Here is an 18520-nt window from a genome sequence, read left to right as displayed (position 1 = left end):
CTTTTAATATGCACAATGAAATAACTACCCAAAGCAGTCTGTGGGATGGAAATTAAACTCAATGTGCATCCGATGCAATTCCAATAAATAATGGCACTAAATGATAGTATTTTTCTTGTCTTTTCATAATGACATTAATACGCTTACCTGACCAAGATAAATGACTAAGAGGCAGAAGTGGGACTGACAACTTCAGAAAATCTTCATGTTCCTTGGCTGATAATAAGAACAATAACATTTGAAACGCGGAGACACTATTCTCTCTCTCTCTCTCTCTCTCTCTCTCTTCATTTTCTTATTCCCCTTATGTCATACTTGCGCACAAGCGGTTCAAACTACATTTCCCAGCATGCATCACTCGACCATGTCCACCAATCAGATTCCTCGGCCTACCCTCCAATTGAAAAAAAAAAAAAAGAGGCTCGAGACCGAAACGTTGTCTGTGCAGTGTGATTGTTTACACATAGGTATTTCCTGCAATATTATCAATATATAAATATAATAAATGGCATCGACTTTACTGTCACCCATGGTGGACTATTATAATGACGAGGAAGAGCTAGACAGTGTGGATGAAGATGAAGATCGCAGTTTCAGAGGCAGAGACTCGGAAGAAGGTGAATACGCACAGTAATTTCAGTTTATCTATCTTTTTAGCTCATTCACTTATGATTGATGCATTAAAAGGCATATTTCAACTGCTAATGAGCGAACTGGCTATAAGCTGATAGTAAAATAGGAGCTCAGTTATGAGTAAACATGCGAGGAAAGTGTGCATGTGTCGAGTTGTTTTCTTCTGTTTATTTTAGAGCTCTTTTTTTGCAACTTTATCGGCATTTTTTAAATCTGTATAGTGATATTGGTATACGTTAATGTTGGCTGTATACGCCTTTAACTGTATAATGGCTATGCATTTTCATATTTGTGTGTTTTATGTGTTATCCAGCCAGCCTGTTGATAAACAGTTAGCAGAGTTAGCAGCACACGTCAGGAAATAAATAAGTTACATTAAGCTGGGCGTTTTTAAACTCATACAGACTCGAAATCAGATTCAACAGAGGACTTACTTGCTTTTAAAGTATCATTTTGGGAGACAGTTGATTTATGGTGGCAGATATTTGGGTTGAAATGCTTGGAGTTGATCTCCGCTCACTTAGGCTAGCTTAGGCTGGTGTCATGAACACATTTGAGATGAGACTGATGATGGGAATGAAATCTGACTTAAGAGATCAGATACTGTACTTGACATAATGTATTTTCACTCTCCTTTTAATAATAAAAGCTTCCAATATTTAACATATTGGAAACATCTTGAAGAATAAAGTGTGTTTGTGTTGCCTGGTAAACCCTTCTATTATGGGTACAAAATGTCCCCACAAAGATGGCAATATCCGAAATCCTTGTCCTTGTGGGGACATTTTATACTAATTATTACTACTAATTATTGTGCATATTGCCCATATACAACTATATTTTAAACCAAAATATTAAAGTTAAGAAATGTTAATGTCTATTTGTGACGCTGGATCTCAAAACCAGTCACAAGTAGTAGCCTACATATACATTGTATGGGTCAAAATTATCGATTTTTTTTTTTTATGCCAACTGTTGATTATGTAAAGATCTTGTTCCATGAAGATATTTTGTACATTTCCTACCATAAATATATAAAACGTTTATTTTTGTGAGTGAATGCAGCACAATCGTGAACATAAATGGACAACTTTAAAGGCGATTTTCTCAATGTTTCGATTTTTTTTTTGCACCCTCTGATTACAGATTTACAAATAGTTGTATCTCGGCCAAATATTGTCCTATATACTAATGAACCATACATCAATGGAAAGCTTATTTATTCAGCATTCAGATGATATATAAATCTCAATTTCAAAACATTGACCCATGTGTGGCTGGTTTTGGGGTCCAGGGTCACATTTGTCAAACTCTTCAAATCTTGTAGAAACATTTAATCTAAGTTCTTTGAATGAAAATGGTATTACCAGTCAAATGTTTGGTGTCAGTAAGATGGTTTTAACGAAGTCTCTTCTGCTCACCAAGGCAAGGGTGCATTTATTTGACAAAAATACAGTAACATTGTGAAATATTATTACAATAAAAAAATAAAAAGTTTTTTATTTGAATATATTTTAAAATGCAATTTATTCCTATGCAAAGCATCATTACTTCAGTCAGTGTCACATGATCTTTCAGAAATCATTCTAATATGCTGTTTTGGTGCTCAGTGTAACATTTCCTTTCTTGTTATTATCAATTAATATTTTTGTGTAAACCATACCATTTTTTTCAGGATTCTTTGCTGAAAAGAAAGTTGAAACGGACAACATTTATTGGAAGTAGAAATATTTTTTCACTTTTCATCAATTTAATTTCTTTCAAAAAATCTTACCTCAAACTTTTGAATTCAAACTGTAGGACGTATTGTTAGCAACATTAAAGTCGTAGGTTTCATACCCAGAGAATACATCAACTGAATGCATTGTATGTTGCTTTGGATCAAAATGCTTTGGTCTGAAATGTGTGCTTTAACTTATTATTTTTTCCATGTTAACTTATTTATGTTTTTGAAATGGTCTTAGTCAGATCTTTGTTTGTTATTAATCTTAGTATCATCTTGTGACAGTTCCCCATAGAGCATTTAATACAAACACAATATATGTAGGCCTACATTAAGTCCTCTTTTAAAAAAAGGTCAGCAAACAACATATATGTAATGTGAATTATCTATAGGCACATGTATCTTTTTTCAGCCAAATTTTCCACTCTAAATAAGAACAACAGAGGAGAATATCTGGTTGTTACCATAAAAAAAAAAGAAAAAAAAAAGCTATCATGTCTGTCCGCTAGATGGTGCTACAAATGTGCAATCATAACGTGAATAAACTATAAACTAAATGGCCAAAAGTGTGATACCATACCTTATCTTATACTATATTGTATAATTCATTTATTGGTGTTATATTTATTATTATTATTATTATTATAGACACAGAAGATGCCAGTGAAACAGATATGGCCAAACATGATGAAGACGACTATGTTGAGATCAAAGAACAGTGAGTATTCCTTGTAATTGATATTGTATTCCTGTCTATCTATCTATCTATCTATCTATCTATCTATCTATCTATCTATCTATCTATCTATCTATCTATCTATCTATCTGTCTATCTGTCTGTCTGTCTGTCTATCTGCCTGTCTTTATATCTATCTGTCTGTCTGTCTGTGACAAATTTCTGCATATTATGTAATAAAACTGCATCATTTCTTTGAGATATTTTGTTTTTGTCTTGATTTCAGGATGTATCAAGACAGACTGGCATCCCTGAAACGACAGTTACAACAACTGCAAGAAGGTGACTGGAAATACTCCTTTTTTTTAAGGGATGCTCAAGTAATTTTGTTGTCGAACACTTTAAAGGCACAATATGTACGATTTTTGGATTAAAATATCCAAAAACCTCTTGAACAATGTTATATATTTTGTTGACTTATGTACTTGCATTATCCTAAATCCTAAATCAATGTAACTATAAATTTGCAACAATATAACTATTACTATTTTTAACTTTACTATATGAAGGCATTATTCTTTTTTCACATGTTCTTATTCAGTAAAACATGTCTGTTGACAATGGAGAGAATGATCTCTGCTAGCACAGACACTAAAGCTACGCTACGTTCACACTGCAGGCAAAAGTGACCCAAAGCTGATTTTATTTTTTTTGCTCATATGTGACTCAGATTAGATTTTTTTTGTCGAGGGATGGTGAGCTGTTATGCTCATATACTCAAGTATTACAATGACAGCTCTGTACAAGCAAAACCTGAGGAAAAACGTTGCTCTCTTTCTCATCCTCGTCTGCATTCTCCCTATCGCCGGTGCACGAATTTGCTGTCTTCCTCTGTACATAACCTTATAAATGAACGCGTGAATGCTGACTTCAGTAACCTCTGTGTTTACTTCCATATGACACCGTGTGCAGGACCGTACCCAGTTCACACTCACATCTGATTTTGGCCACGTTTAAACGATAATGTGAACAGCCAAACAAAAAAATCGGATCTGAGCAATAAATCAGAATTGAGCATTAAAAGGATAGTTCACCCAAAAATGAAAATTTTGTCATCATTTACTCACCCTCATGTTGTTCCAGATCTGTATGAGTTTATTTGTTCTGTTCAACATAAAATAAGATATTTTAAAGAATGTTGGTAATCAAACAGTTGATGGTAGCCATTGACTTCCATAAGAGGAAAAAGAAATACTATGGAAGTCAATGGCTACCATCAACTGTCTGATTACCAACATTCTTTAAAATATCTTCTTTGTGATCAACAGAAGAAAGAAACCCAAACAGGTTTGAAACAACTTGAGGATTAGTAAACGATGACAAAATTTTCATTTTTGGGTCAACTATCCTAAAAATGATATTTAACCCATGATTTACTCACCCTCAAGCCGTTCGAGATGTATATGTCAATCTTTTTTCAGACGAACACATTTTCAGTTATTTTAGAAAATGTCTTAGATCTTTCAGTGGTTATAATGTGAAGCTAGCGTACATAGGAAGCGTTGTGACGTAGAACGAACGTGACAGCGCAGCCAGAAAGCAGAGCAAAGCAAAACTCTACGTTCGTTCTACGTCACGACGCTTCCTACGCTACGTCCTACGTCATATGCCAGCATCCATCTCCGTGAATGCGCGTCGACCGCTACCGGAAGCCAGTTATTTTCGTTTATAAAGTTTTAAATATGTATATTTTTATGACAAAACCGCACGGATTACCGTCAGAAGGCCTTTGTTTATCCCCCTGGAGCCGGATGGATTACTTTTGTAAAGGATGCATGCACATTTTGGGACCCCATAGCTTCACACTATAACCACTGAAAGATCTAAGACATTTTCTAAAATAACTGAAAATGTGTTCGTCTGAAAAAAGATTGACATGCATCTCGAACGGCTTGAGGGTGAGTAAATCATGGGTTAAATATCATTTTTGGCCGAACTATCCCTTTAAGGCTTGCAGTGTAAACATAGTAAATGTATTTCATATAATGTTTTTGTGTTATTTTTTTTAACATATGTCCTGAAAAGTGCATGTTTTGATTGATAATGGTCTAACAAGGTGATGTAGCCTGGCTTGTAACCAAAAGGTTCAAATGGAAGGGGTAATCTATCACCATTGTGCCCCTTGATCAAGACAGGCTATTCCAATGGGATTGTCCCTAATAAGTGTACTATACATCACTGATATAAAATGTCAACTAAAAATGAATACATTAGAACAGTTTTATTACTCATTAATTTCCACAGGCACACTGCAGGAGTACCAGAAGAGAATGAAGAAGCTCGATCAGCAGTATAAAGAGAGACTTCGTAACGCTGGTAAAGATGATTTATAATAAAGCTTTTCAGCTCGATGTCAGTGTCAATATTTCAGAAGCCAACTTTACATGATTATCTCTTGTTTGTGCTCTCTCTTTCTGTCCCTCTCTTTATCTTTTCAGACCTATTTTTACAACTTGAGGTAAGATGCAATTAATTAATTTGATGTATCTGTTGATTTATTATAGCTGCAGAAAGCAACAGATATGACAGGTTAATTAATGCAAACTACATTTCTTGTAGACAGAGCAGGTGGAGAGGAACTACATCAAAGAGAAAAAAGCAGCGGTGAAAGAATTTGACGATAAGAAAGTGGAACTGAAGGAAAATCTAATTGCAGAGCTGGAGGAGAAGAAGAAGATGATCGAGAACGAGAAATTAACAATGGAGCTGACAGGAGGTGAGAAAGTGGGAAAGTGAGATCAGATAGATAAATGCAACCTGGGAGGGTTTTTGTGCAAGGCATTGTTAGTATTGCTGTTGTAGAGAACAATATCCTGTTCCTATAGCTGAACGCGTAGCTACTTTGTGTATAAAGAAAAAAAACTTGAAGCAACAGTTCACCCAAAAGTGAATTCCTGTCATCATTTACTCACTCCCCAGCTGAAATACTTTTTTTTATGCATGCCACAATAGGAGAAATGTTAAACTTAAAAAAAAAAAAAAAAGGACTTTCAAGCTTCAGAAAAGTACATAAACGCACTATAAAAAGTGATGAAACTCTCTTTGATGAGTTCATGAGAGAAGTAGCAGTTTCCAAGTCGGGAAGGAATCATTCTTTTGAGTCAAAGAATCAGTAATTCTAATTGACACAAGTGAACCGCAGTATTCATAAATCAGACTGAACTGGTTTACAAGTCTAACACTCGGACTCAATGATCTAGTCACAGTGGTTAACTCTCTGGGGAGGATGATTATCAGTGGCTATGCATCCAAAGTTGTGAATTTAACTTGTGCACGAAATTGGAATATCTCATAAAATATTTGCGCATAAAGCGCAGTTTCCATCCCATGTGTTCAAGATAACAAAATTGTCACTTTGTAGGAAATTGGCGCAAATATCTGTAATAAAGATCTTAGTTGCTGCAATCGGGAAAGCCACTATGGCTCTTTTTTTCACACATCATAAATGACGGAATAACGAAACGCAATAAACATTGTCATGTTATCTTGCGCTTGGAGGCGGATGCCTGGTGTTTGGGAACTCAGTCGTGTGAAACAGTTCTGGGAGGTCATTATTTCCAACCATTTTGATGACAGACTTTAGCTCAGGCATTTCAGAATGACCAAACCAACATTTGAAATGCTGTGCAATGAAATTGGTCTTCTGGTTAGTCCAGATATCTAATCACATCCAAAGTTCTGTAAGTTTTTGTGCAAAGAGGGATTTATTAGGGCCCAAGCCTTTAGAGATTAACCCAATCATTGCTGCCTGCATTACAGGATAAGAGATTTCTTAGACCTTATCTTTTAAAATCACAATGACTATATAGTTTTATATAATTAGTTTATTTATTAGGTTAATAAAAACCTTAACAAATACTTCTGGAAGTACACCATTTTTAGATGCAAATGATACATTTATAATCACTTGAAACTGACCTATAACATCCTGCCACATGCAGTTTATTTAAATTGAAAGGATCTCATGGATGTGGCTGTTGTGGTTCATGGTCATAGTGGCACCAGCTGACTAGTAAATGTAGCATATTCAATTGACTTTGACATAGTCTTTTTTCATTTACTGGCTTTAAATACGTATTGCCCATCTTGCACAGTTTCCCTGAAGTTACTGGGGTGGCGCCGGGGCTTGGGCCCGTCATCGCTGCTTGCAGCTATATTTAAAGGTTGTATCAGCGATTGTGGGTGACGTCACTTCTGTTTGTGTTTGAAGCGAGATCCCAAACAAACCAAGTTAGCTCGCCCCTCCCTCCCGTTTCGTGCATCATGAAAAAAACGATCATTTCTTAAAGCGACAGACACACGATATTTAGATCGACGTTCTACCTCAATGATGGCTCATTCTGCTGGGTAAGTCATTATAGTTGTTTTGTAACATAATTTTATAACCAAGTAAATATAATAGCCGTTACTTGCACATTCAATATTGTGTATTCTAAAATAGGCTAATGCAGAGACTGTTTTTTTTTTTTTTTTTTACTTTGTATGCATGAACATTATGTTATCATAGCTACATAGCTCACTTCCAGCTTTGCTCCCAGCTAACAGAATAGTCATTTGAAATATAAATGGTTACTAGCAAGGTGTCATAACGTTGCCTATTATCATTTATTTACCTAGTACAGTTCTGTACAAGGGAGAGGGAGAGGTCGGGCTGCGCAAAACCTCACAACACCCTCCCCCTGTCGGTGATTGGTTGGAACACTATTTATTTGGGTTTTGAGTGGTTGGTGAAACCAATTGTTTTTGTGTGCAGATCTCAGAGCCTAGGCTGCCTACAGAGACACGTTTTTTTGACGGCCTGCTTATGGGGCGGGCAGCTAGCGGATCGTTAGGAAAGATTAGATGAATGTGATCATTTATGTTTTATATCGCTGATACAACCTTTAAGTAAATGTGTTTCCATCGTAGTTTATGCGCATGTCTTCTTATCAGATAAAAAAAATGATCAGCATTAATTGAATGCATTTTTAGAGTTTGTGTATTTTGTCATTTCCATCCATAAAAACAGATGGATGGAGGAAACATAGCTAGTGAAAAACAACTTAAATTTTGGCCCATTCATCACACAAATTATACTTTTATGGTGTTTTCTTACTATCTTTCTCAAGGTTTCTTATCTTTTTTTTTTTTATCTTTCTCATTGCAATTGCATGAAAAAAAACCCCGACCAATACAGCCTTCAGAATTTCTACATTTTGTGTTTCATTGAGTTTATTTTTGTGTGAGATATTCATTTAAACCCCTAAACCTAGTACGTTGTCCATGTATTTATTTATTTTAGATTCCATGGAGGTAAAAACCCATATAACCCGGAAGCTCCGGAGACGACCCAATGACCCTGTGCCCATTCCAGACAAGCGGAGAAAGCCTGCACCTGATATCCTTCACATAGCTGTAGAGACCCCATGCACTGGAAACACTTCAGACCACCAACACATCAGTTATGCATCTTCCATGCACCTGCAGGGGCGCTGGAAGTAGGGGTGCTGTTTTCACTGGATTGTAAATGCAACACAAATGTTTGTTCATTTACATTTATTCATTTTAAGTGGGTTAGATAAAAAGTGTTGTTTAAATGTTGAATTATGTATTTTAAAACATTCGCGCAGAGTGTGACGTCATATTGTGACTGTTGCAGTGTGTGTTGAAAGAATTTGTCCGCTCTGCTCCTGAGTGCAAGCCTACCTTCGGTGTTGTGTAAGGTAGGCAGGTTTTATTTTCTGTCGCTGTGCAGGCTCTTTTATTGTAAATGACAGTGTCAACAGCTCAAAAAAACCTTTTAATTAAAGGCTTAATTTATGTCCCATAGACCGGTCCATTATAATTGCAAGCAGTATCAATAATGTCAAAGATGTGATGTGCAGTCAAGTGTCACAGTGTGTATGCTGTAATGATCAGGTTTTCTTAACTCTCCTCACCTCAGTTAAATTATTTACTTACTGATGAACAGATCATGGAAGATCTAAGAACATTGAACAAGGTAAGGTTACGAATTGGAATTAGCTCCATTTTTATGCGGCAAATGAAGCCCTGTTACAATCGAAGTACAAATTTCACTGCTTCTCAGATACAGTATCAACTTTTTGACCTAATTTTCAAGATATCTAATTTTATATCATTATCATTTATAAAAATGTAATACACTTGCACATTCTTTGGCAGGCTATGAGATGAAAAAATGTAGTGTGATTTAAAAAATTCAGTCCATTTCATCAAATTGTAATGAAAGTCTTCATGATTTGCGTCTCGGCTTTGAAGAAAGGAATTTTTTTTTTTTTTTTTTTACTCTCTTTTTGGGTAATAAAAAGCAGGATCCCCTGAAAATTGTATTACATTTTATTACTCAAAGAGATACATGAGACACATTACTTGCGGATGACAAAAATTGGCTGTATTTAAGGGGGTAAAGGCTGCAGACCACAGAAAATAGGGTTTTGATACTGACATACTATTGGATTCATTTTTTTTTTTTTGGCAACTGCTGATTACTGTTAGCTGACCAAGATATCAGGTTGTTTGTCTGTGTCTGTCGTGTTTTACACCTGAGATTGCTGAAGAAAATTAAAACAATCTTCCTTTTTGCTTCATTTCCTTTATAGCTTAAATCTCCGAAAAGACCAGGTATGGAGGTTTTGTCTTTTAGAGGTGATTCCCCATATAATTTCCCATCAAATCTTTTTTAAACCACAAAGTCTTTAAAAATGAGTTGGAAATTAATTAAAAGCGATGTTTTTCAGCATCCCCGTCCTCTCCAGAGCACCTCCCGACCACTCCAGTGGACACCCCGTCCCAGCGTTATGAGGCACGGATAGAGGAGGGGAAACTCTACTATGACAAGAGATGGTAAGATTCTCTGTGTTCTGCTGGGCTTTTCGCACTCAGGTACACATTAAAGGCAGGGTAGGTGATTTGATTCAGAATTTTTTTTTGTTATGCTGGTTGAAAGTTTCTTTACATCTTGAAAGCAATCACTAAGGTAAGTGGTATAAATCAGTCCCTCCAGGATTTCGCGATTTTTGTGTGTGATTTTTACGATCAAAATGACTGATTTTGTGGTGGTAATTTCCAGAAATTTGTGAAAAAATTCGCGATTTTTATATTTTATAATTAGGACATCACATTTACCATAGTAGTATTATGTCAGATGCACAATAGTCATACATGACACAAATCACAAACAAAATGCATAAAGCTTGTTTATTTTGGTCTAATCAAATTCTCATCAAATTAACTTTTAAAACAACCTATGGGCAATTTTTCTACCTGACCTATGTAAATATTAACAGCAGGTGTTGTAATTTATACTGTAGAACTGTGTGTAAATCCTGAGTGGAGGGGTCCTGAGCTGCAGAAGGCAACCAGTTACTTACAGTGCGGCGTTTTGCATGCCGTCCCCACTGCGTATAGCTACGCAATACGAAGTGATCGTTCGAAAGGGAACTACTCGGTTACTATCGTAACCTCAGTTCCCTGAGAGTAGGGAACGAGTATTGCGTAGCCGGCCGCACTATAGTAACCTGGCAAGTTGTCGCTTCAGTTGTTAAACCTGCTGAAGTGGCGTTTTTCGGGGACTAATATCATAGACAGTAAAATAATAATATAGGCTAAGGCCGCGCCCCCTTGGCGGGCTCTGACGTGTAATGGCCCCGCGCAATTGGATGTGCAGTTGCCGCAGCACAGCCAATGAGTGAGCCAGACACTCACTGTGCAGCTGCAAAATGCGTTTTACATTATAGGCTTCAGTAAATCGAGGAAAAGGAGTTTCCCCTTTTCCCGCAACGTCTGTATCCACGTAAAAATGCATTGAAACTTTAATTAAACTAGAGATATTTCAATTGGGTGATTATAATTTAATGTTTCGTGAGGTCTTTTTCATTTTTGTGATTATTTTGCGGTTAAATTAGGAATTATGCAGGATCGCAAATTTTTTTGACATTTTGTTGATTTTGCGTTGTATTCAGCAATCGCGAAAAACTGGAGGGACTGATAAATGTATTTATATGTATATATCGTCTGTGGAAGGTATACAATGTTCGTCCAATCATTGCATTCGGTCCGATGTCCTACCTGCCTGTCAACGTATGTATTTCGATACGTCCGTGCCCCTGTTCGCGCAGATATCACACATCATCAGCGCATTTCATGCTATGCAGAGTTAGACAGACGTCAGTCACTGAGCACCACAACCGAAAAAGCCGCTTCACAATTCCTCCTGAACATAATCAACGAGCTTATGCCTGCCTTGTTAACTACTGTAACTATGGTATAACTACTGTAATTTGGAAGAGATGGAAACCTGTGATGTTTTACTCGGTCGGGTTCGTGACTCGTATTGATAGGTTTTACTAGCAACACTATCAACGCTGAAATGAATTGCAGCTGTCAGGTGATAAAGGGCTCTTTTTAGTAGTTTATGTTCATTATTATAATGTTATGTGCTTTTGAGCCTCTTGTGATGCTTTTGTTTGCTCCCTGCTGTTTTGAAGCAGGCATGGCTTTGGAGACACTCTGAAGGGAGGGTGGGATCACTATTGTTAGCCTCTCTGAAAATCTCCCACCCTACCTTTAAACTCTGGGTGAACTTAATTTTGGGTTATTGTGTTTTACATACGTCATTAGTAATTCATGTTACATATTCAGGTTTTAAGATTTCTTTAAGGTTTTTGAACTCTGATTTAACATGCTTATTTGCATTTTAATGATCAGTGACTCGATGTTGGTTTAAAGAGACGATAACCCTAGGTAAAGCACATAGTGAAAAGCCCTTATGAAGACTGACTGATTTACATTGTGGAAATGAATGGTGTATTTACAGCTTCTAGCAGCTGGGGCTAATTGCACGCTTACCAATCAAACCTTGACCCCCTGGTTCCTGCAGGGCCTTGAAGCCAAAAAAAATAATCTTTTTTACTTATACTGACCACAAGATGGCACAATCACTCTTTTGCTTTTCGATTATATCATATAGTTTACATAAAGGACAGCATCACATCAGAGAGCTGGAACTGACCTGAGACAAGACATATCTATCTATCTATCTATCTATCTATCTATCTATCTATCTATCTATCTATCTATCTGTCTATTTGTCTTTCTGTCTGTCTGCCTGTCTGTCTGTCATTCTATCTGTCTATCTATCTGTTGGTCGTTCTATCTATCTGTCTACTGTTCTGTCAGTCATTCTGTCATCGTATTGTTCTGTTGTTCTATCTATCGTTCTGTCTATCATTCTATTGTTCTATCTATCGTTCTGTCTATCATTCTATCTTTCTGTCATTCTGTCTTTTGTTCTGTCTATCATATTTAGTCTTTAAATTGCATAGGCTTATTTGTATACATAATTTCTATCACAAGGTACATTTTTACAATTTTATATAGTGATTCCGGCTTTGAAGTAGCATGACATGTAGGTAAATTACATGGGAGGAAGGATATTTAAAATGTTTGATTCTTGTAGCATTCTGATTTTTATTTTATGTGGGCTGTAATCTATCTTTAATATCTCAGTTGTTACTATTAGCTGTTGTTTCATTCAATATATGTACATAAGAATGTGAATGTGATGTATTTGCAAGGGGTAGTTTGCTTGAACAAGGCAAAATCTGTGCCAGGATTCAGGTCACACATTCCTAACATGGTATTTACCGTTGTCCGTGTCCTGATATTTAGTAATGTAAACATCATGGGCATCAAGATCCACAAATTCTGACATGCAATACTCTGTACAGACTACATAAATCTATATTTTGTTGTTTTGAATAAGTGATCATAATACACTGGAAGCTTGTGTTTTAGGATGAGGACTGGAGATTACTTTGTCTTATGCGTTTGTGACATTAAATGTCATGAATGCCTCTGGATTTTTATGAGCGTGTCAGCATGCATTTATCCAGTCGTGCCCTTTAGACAGTGTGCTGCCGTAGCTTTCAGCATTGCAATCCAACCGGAATATTTCTGTGCAGATGAGGATAGAGTGAGCGGAGGAGGAAATATGGTTCGGTGTGATACCGCAGGCAATAAATAATGTTACATGTATATTAAATGCAGTTTTATTCTGCTATTTTGATAATGAGTGGAGAAGGTTGAGTTATGCCTCTCTATGAACTTTTCCAGAGGATGCTTATGTGAGAAGGTTGAAGCCACAGGCTACTTTCACTCTCTATCTATACTGTGTTTTAAGAAATGACTCTTTAATCAGTGGTGTTTATGCCACAGCAAACTTGTAAAAGTGAGTTTGCAGTCTGTATTGAATGTAATGGAACAAAAAGACACAAATAAAGGCAAGAACTTTTATTGAGTTGTCCTCTTTGACGGGCTGCACGCCAAAAAATGATTCACAAACATTGACTCGATTCTTTCCTCATTGCTTAATCTGGCATATTTTACCTGAATTGTGAATCTGAGTTTGCGGTCTGTATTGAGTGTAATGCAATAAAAAAAGCAGTGTACCACAAAATAACGGCAAAAAACCCTCTTTCTATTGAGTTGTCATCACGGACTACAAAACAGAAGCAAACATTCGGCATGACCAGTCTGATCCGATTCGATCCGATCAGTCCCTGATCTGATCCTATAAGCCGGTTCCTTTTTAGTGAATAAAAAAAAAAAAACATTGAGCCCAGTGTAGCATGGTTCCCGAAATGAAAGACTCATATGAGCCAGTTCTTTTTTTAGTGAATAGTTCAAAAAGTTGCTAGTTTAAATCAGTCTGAAACACTGCCCTGTATAATTGATAGAATTAGCAGAGAGAGAGTTTCATTTACATGTAAGAAAAATGGACAGTATAACTATAAAATATACCAAAATTAATTGAACCATAACTACACTGGAACAGTAAGTGCTCCCAATTAAAAGTGCAGTATGTAATATTGACAGCTAGCGGTTGAAATGGGTGCCAAATTTGTGCCCCCCCTCCTCCTCAGACTCGACGCGGGTTGCGGGTTGCCAGACTGAGGGAGGGCACGCGACAGGAACGAGCGCAATTGGCATTAGAAAGTGATGAGCTTTACACTGGAAGTCGTCATGGAGCTTTTTAGATGATGCTGAGGCTTTTTACGTCGGGTAGAATCTGAGATCTCTGACCCAGTTCGTTTGCTTGCTTCCATGGCTGCAAAATGATGTGTTTTCCGCTCGCTGTCAGCCTGGGGTGTCGAAATACTATTGAGTAAATTGGCAGTGGGCGGGATCTCACAGACCAAAACAAAAACAGACATTCCGACCCAGAACACACATTTCAAAAGTAGAATATCTGACTGTAGCAACAAGTATTTGAACTTAGCATGTTTCCTAAATCTCTGCAAACATTATGGTATTTCTATAAAAAAGATTACATATAACACCAAACTTTTTTGTCATTTTTCAACATATGTGGACATATCCATTCTGGAACTTTATTTAGTTTGTATTGATAGGTGAAGGTGATAAGAAATAACCATTAAAATGTGACTTATAAAATGTGTACAGAAATTCAAAAAACAAGTACACCTCTACAATTAAAAGCTGGTAATGCTCCCTTTGGCAGAAATAATTGTATTGCAGACATTTGTTATAATTGCATATCAGTCTCTTACATCAATAAAGTTAATTCTCCATGCAGAATTTCATGAAGATGAGAAAATGATGACAGAATTTTAATAACTGAAATCCTTTAAGCCAAAATATTGCTTTTTCAGTGAAGATACGTGAGGAGATAAGCTCACATATAGTACTTTTCTGTAATGATCTTTAAGTCTAAAGGATCTTAAGTGACTAATACTGTTTTTGTTTCAGGTACCATAAAAGTCAAGCAATCTATCTGGAGTCCAAGGAGAACACCAAGATCAGCTGTGTCATCAGCTCTGTGGGGACCAATGAGGTTAGTGTCTGATTCTCTCCTCTGATTGGTGCTAAACAAATGACTGTGCTCTTCAAACTAATGCCCTGCTCAGAGGGGAAATAAACAGCAGGTTATTGAGATCAGCCCAAGTGCATCAGCTTTGGAGAGCCTGAAGAGGCAAATTCTCATTTAGTCGCTCTCATTTATTGTAATCTGCATCCATATCAAATTGTACGAGGATGTATTTTCAATGGCGTTTGTCTCATTTGCATCCTTTTAATGCCAGCATCAATAGCACACTGCATAGATCTGGACTCTTACTTGCTGAGCCAGTGGCTTTGGAGTACAAATCACTGTTTAGGATTCATTTGGATTCTGGAAGAAGGTGGTACAGGATAAACACTGAAGTGCTTTGTCTTGGATTTCGATTCTCTTGCAGATCTGGGTGAGAAAGACAAGTGACAGCACGAAGATGAGGATTTATTTAGGGCAGCTTCAGCGAGGGGCCTTCATCATTAGACGCCGATCAGCAGCATAGACGTCGCTCTTCCTCATCTCTTATTTTACAGACATTTTAATGCTCTTCTCGTTTTACTAAGTCGTCTACTACATGTTGAAGCATGATTTTTCTTCCTGTCTTATCTTATTTTTCTATCACTCTCACACGTACTGTGTATATCATGAAATGTCTCACGTTTGTCCTTCTTTTTGCTTTTGCTTTCCGTATGAATTTTGCATTGTACTGTTTTACTGTTTGATTTCAAAGCGCTCAGATGAAGTGTGTAGGCGACAATACACTTTGGCATTCTATTGTATTACCAGTAAGGCATTTATTTTGTTGTTTTGTTTGATATGTCATGCCATAATCTATTCTCTCAATGCATTTGAAAGTGTACAAGATTTCAAATTACTTTGCAAGTTTTAATTTTGTATTTAGTCCAACATTAAATAAATTTGGCTCATACAGTGCAAAACAACATTTGTTTCTGCATAATTGCTTTAGCTTTTTCCTCCCGTTAACAATACTGCTAGTTGACCTTGTTTTTGATGGCCCTTCTTCTTACACGTACTATAAAATGAGAAGCACTAATTTACATTTGTATTTATGTTCCTGGCTGAAGCTTTTTATATAACAAACAACTTGCAAGTAAATGCTTATAATGTGTTTATGACAATTATTTCAGAAGTTTGCTAAGATGCTTACAAGTACATGAGATTCCGCTTAGTTTGAGAATGCATAATGGTGCGTTCACTTTCTAACATCGATTAAAGTGGCCTGTTATGCCCTTTTTCAAAGTCTTGATTTAGTTTTCGGGGTCTACTAGAATAGGTTTTCATGCTTGAATGTTCAAAAACTATTTTACATTATTACAGCACCTCTCTTCCCAGTCTTCCGTTAATGATTTGTTTAGTTGGTCACCATGATTTTAGCCAAGTAAGACATGTTCTTGGCTCAACACATTTTGGGGATCCTGGAACAACATTTCTGCCTGAAAATGTAGTCCTATTCCTATCCCCAGCCCTAAAACTACCCAAAACAATAGGTGAATAACACTGACGTACAATCACCTAAGCCAGGTTGTAAGGCTAAACCTAACTGTAAACTTGTCTCTCAAATCTGATTTGTTGTTTGGAATGTTGATCCAGGAACATGTTGTATTTGGTGAAATCACATTCTCCTTGTTTAGTTCCTAGGTTAAAAACCTTTTTGTGAAATCACCGTCTCTGGATCCACTTGAGACACTTTATTTTGAATGTCCTGTCATTTTCCTGTCTCAATGATTTCCTCTATAAATGACAGGCCGATCCTTTCTTCTGCACAGTTCAAAATTGAATTCCTCCCCAAACACAAAGTTGTTGTTGTTGTTTTTGCATTGATTCTGAAAGATAACAGATTTAGCAGAATGATTGTGTGACTGTATTTCAGAGTTGTATAAACCATCTTGCATTATTACCTCTTTCCTGACAGAGACTCTCTCCCATGACATCTTAAAATGTAAGGGTTGTAAGTAAATAAGTTGTTGCTCATGGTTAAATTGTACATGATTAACAGCATTCAAGTAAATTATTTTCACTTTTGTGGTCAAGGGTTGAAGGAAGGGTTAGAGAATTCATACGCAGCCCTTATGTTGTGTATAACATGACTATTTAAAAACAAAAATTACATTTAAATTTGAGAATATCAAGGCCATATACTCCATCTCCACTTTCCTGCATGTTTAAAATTGTGTTCTTTGAATTCAGAGGTCAAGCTGTGACATATCGATTTTCTATTGGTCACACATCGTCATGTGATACGAATTTGTGATAAGTGATACGTTTCGTTAGATTGGACCAAACGAAATTGGCATGAACTTGCGTTTCCGGTTTCCAGCATGTTGTCCAGAGAGCGCTGCAGTGATTGTTATTTTAGTCCTACCCAGAAGTTAGCATCATCCATCATCCTGGTTTTTCCATAGACTTTGGGATTATTGCAGAAAATAAGCTCTGTGACCAACAAAAGCTTGATTCTTATGTGTTTTGGTCATCATAATGAACACAAATTTTGAAATGTTCTAAATATTATCACCAGAAGTAAAAGGCTTAAAGGGATACTCCACTTTTTTTGGAAATAGGCTCATTTTACAACTCCCCCTGAGTTAAACAGTTGAGTTTTACCATTTTAGAATCCATCCATATCAGTAACCAGACAGTTTCTGGTCTCATTGACTTCCATAGTATATATTTTTTTCCTACTATGGAAGTCAATGAGACCAGAAACTGTCTGGTTACTGATATTCTTCTAAATATCAGAAACTCGGCTGAATGGATTCGAAAACGGTAAAACTCAACTGTTTAACTCTGGGGGAGTTGTAAAATGAGCCTATTTCCAAAAAAAGTGGAGTATCCCTTTAATGCCGGCTATAAACGAACTACACCACGGATCACATGACTTCAACACCACCTCTAAACTTCCAACTCTTTCAGTCTTTATATAAAAATCCCTGAAAGTTTGAGTTAGAATAGTTTGCAAGTGCACGACTATAAACACAACAGGGCTGTTGAAAGCAGACTACCGAGTAGATGAGGTTTCCTGTTCAGTGTGATGATGTTCAATGTCCCTGACAACCTCTATAGTCCCATTTAGCCACTTGTTAGCAATTGCCTTTTACAGGACAAGAAAAGCTTTTAAAAAATCATTCACAAGGGGCTATTACTGATGTATTTCATGTTGTACAATAAAACATGAAAATGTCTTCAGCTTGTGTTCACCGAAGACCTTATTTCAGGCATTTCAAAAAACCCATTGATTGGTTTCAATATGATGGAACTAGATGTTATCCCAGCAACACTCTGGAACAAAAAAATGTAGCGTGACTGCTCCTTAAACCGCAAATGTTATTCACGGAAGTCAGCTTGCTCTTTTGAAACACCCTTTTCACACCTTTTTCACTAAACTGTGACACTGACAGACGAATTTCACAGCAAATGTTGCACCATATAGGCTCATTGGAAAAACATGCCTCTACCAACATTTTTGCTTCAAACAAACAAACACATATAATACATAAAGTCACTGCACTTTCCATCTGAAATGAACACGAAATGAACATCACTCGTTCCTTGCGCAATA

At 36.6% G+C, this 18520-nt stretch overlaps 1 protein-coding gene across 2 annotated transcripts; it reads left to right on the top strand.

The window, feature by feature from the left end:
- The first annotated feature begins 389 nt into the window (after nucleotides 1-389).
- On the top strand, nucleotides 390-16197 carry suds3 (SDS3 homolog, SIN3A corepressor complex component). Of its 2 annotated transcripts, none has more exons than XM_084413447.1 (12): nucleotides 390-617; nucleotides 3005-3074; nucleotides 3319-3374; nucleotides 5337-5408; nucleotides 5531-5550; nucleotides 5652-5808; nucleotides 8374-8469; nucleotides 9011-9072; nucleotides 9692-9713; nucleotides 9830-9935; nucleotides 14862-14946; nucleotides 15347-16197. In XM_084413447.1, exons 1-12 carry the CDS (start codon nucleotides 506-508, stop codon nucleotides 15443-15445), a joined length of 957 nt encoding a protein of 318 aa, XP_084269573.1. In that variant the 5' UTR covers nucleotides 390-505; the 3' UTR covers nucleotides 15446-16197. The 2 variants fall into 2 exon arrangements, with proteins under 2 accessions (XP_084269573.1, XP_084269572.1); XM_084413446.1 differs by having other exon boundaries at nucleotides 9692-9737.
- Nucleotides 16198-18520: the final 2323 nt, after the last annotated feature.

The sequence above is a fragment of the Rutilus rutilus genome (genome assembly GCF_951802725.1).
Source record: "Rutilus rutilus genome assembly, chromosome: 7".
In the NCBI taxonomy this organism is placed as follows: domain Eukaryota; kingdom Metazoa; phylum Chordata; class Actinopteri; order Cypriniformes; family Leuciscidae; genus Rutilus; species Rutilus rutilus.
Note: the sequence above shows the minus strand (reverse complement) of the source record. Positions and strands in the feature narration are given on the sequence as shown.

Excerpts from the sequence above, each read along its gene's own strand:
- suds3 (XM_084413446.1), top strand. The coding sequence starts at position 506 with ATGGCATCGACTTTACTGTCACCCATGGTGGACTATTATAATGACGAG. Across the intron at positions 618-3,004 it reads AGGCAGAGACTCGGAAGAAG|ACACAGAAGATGCCAGTGAA; the intron begins GTGAATACGCAC and ends TTATTATTATAG. Across the intron at positions 9,073-9,691 it reads ATCTAAGAACATTGAACAAG|CTTAAATCTCCGAAAAGACC; the intron begins GTAAGGTTACGA and ends TTTCCTTTATAG.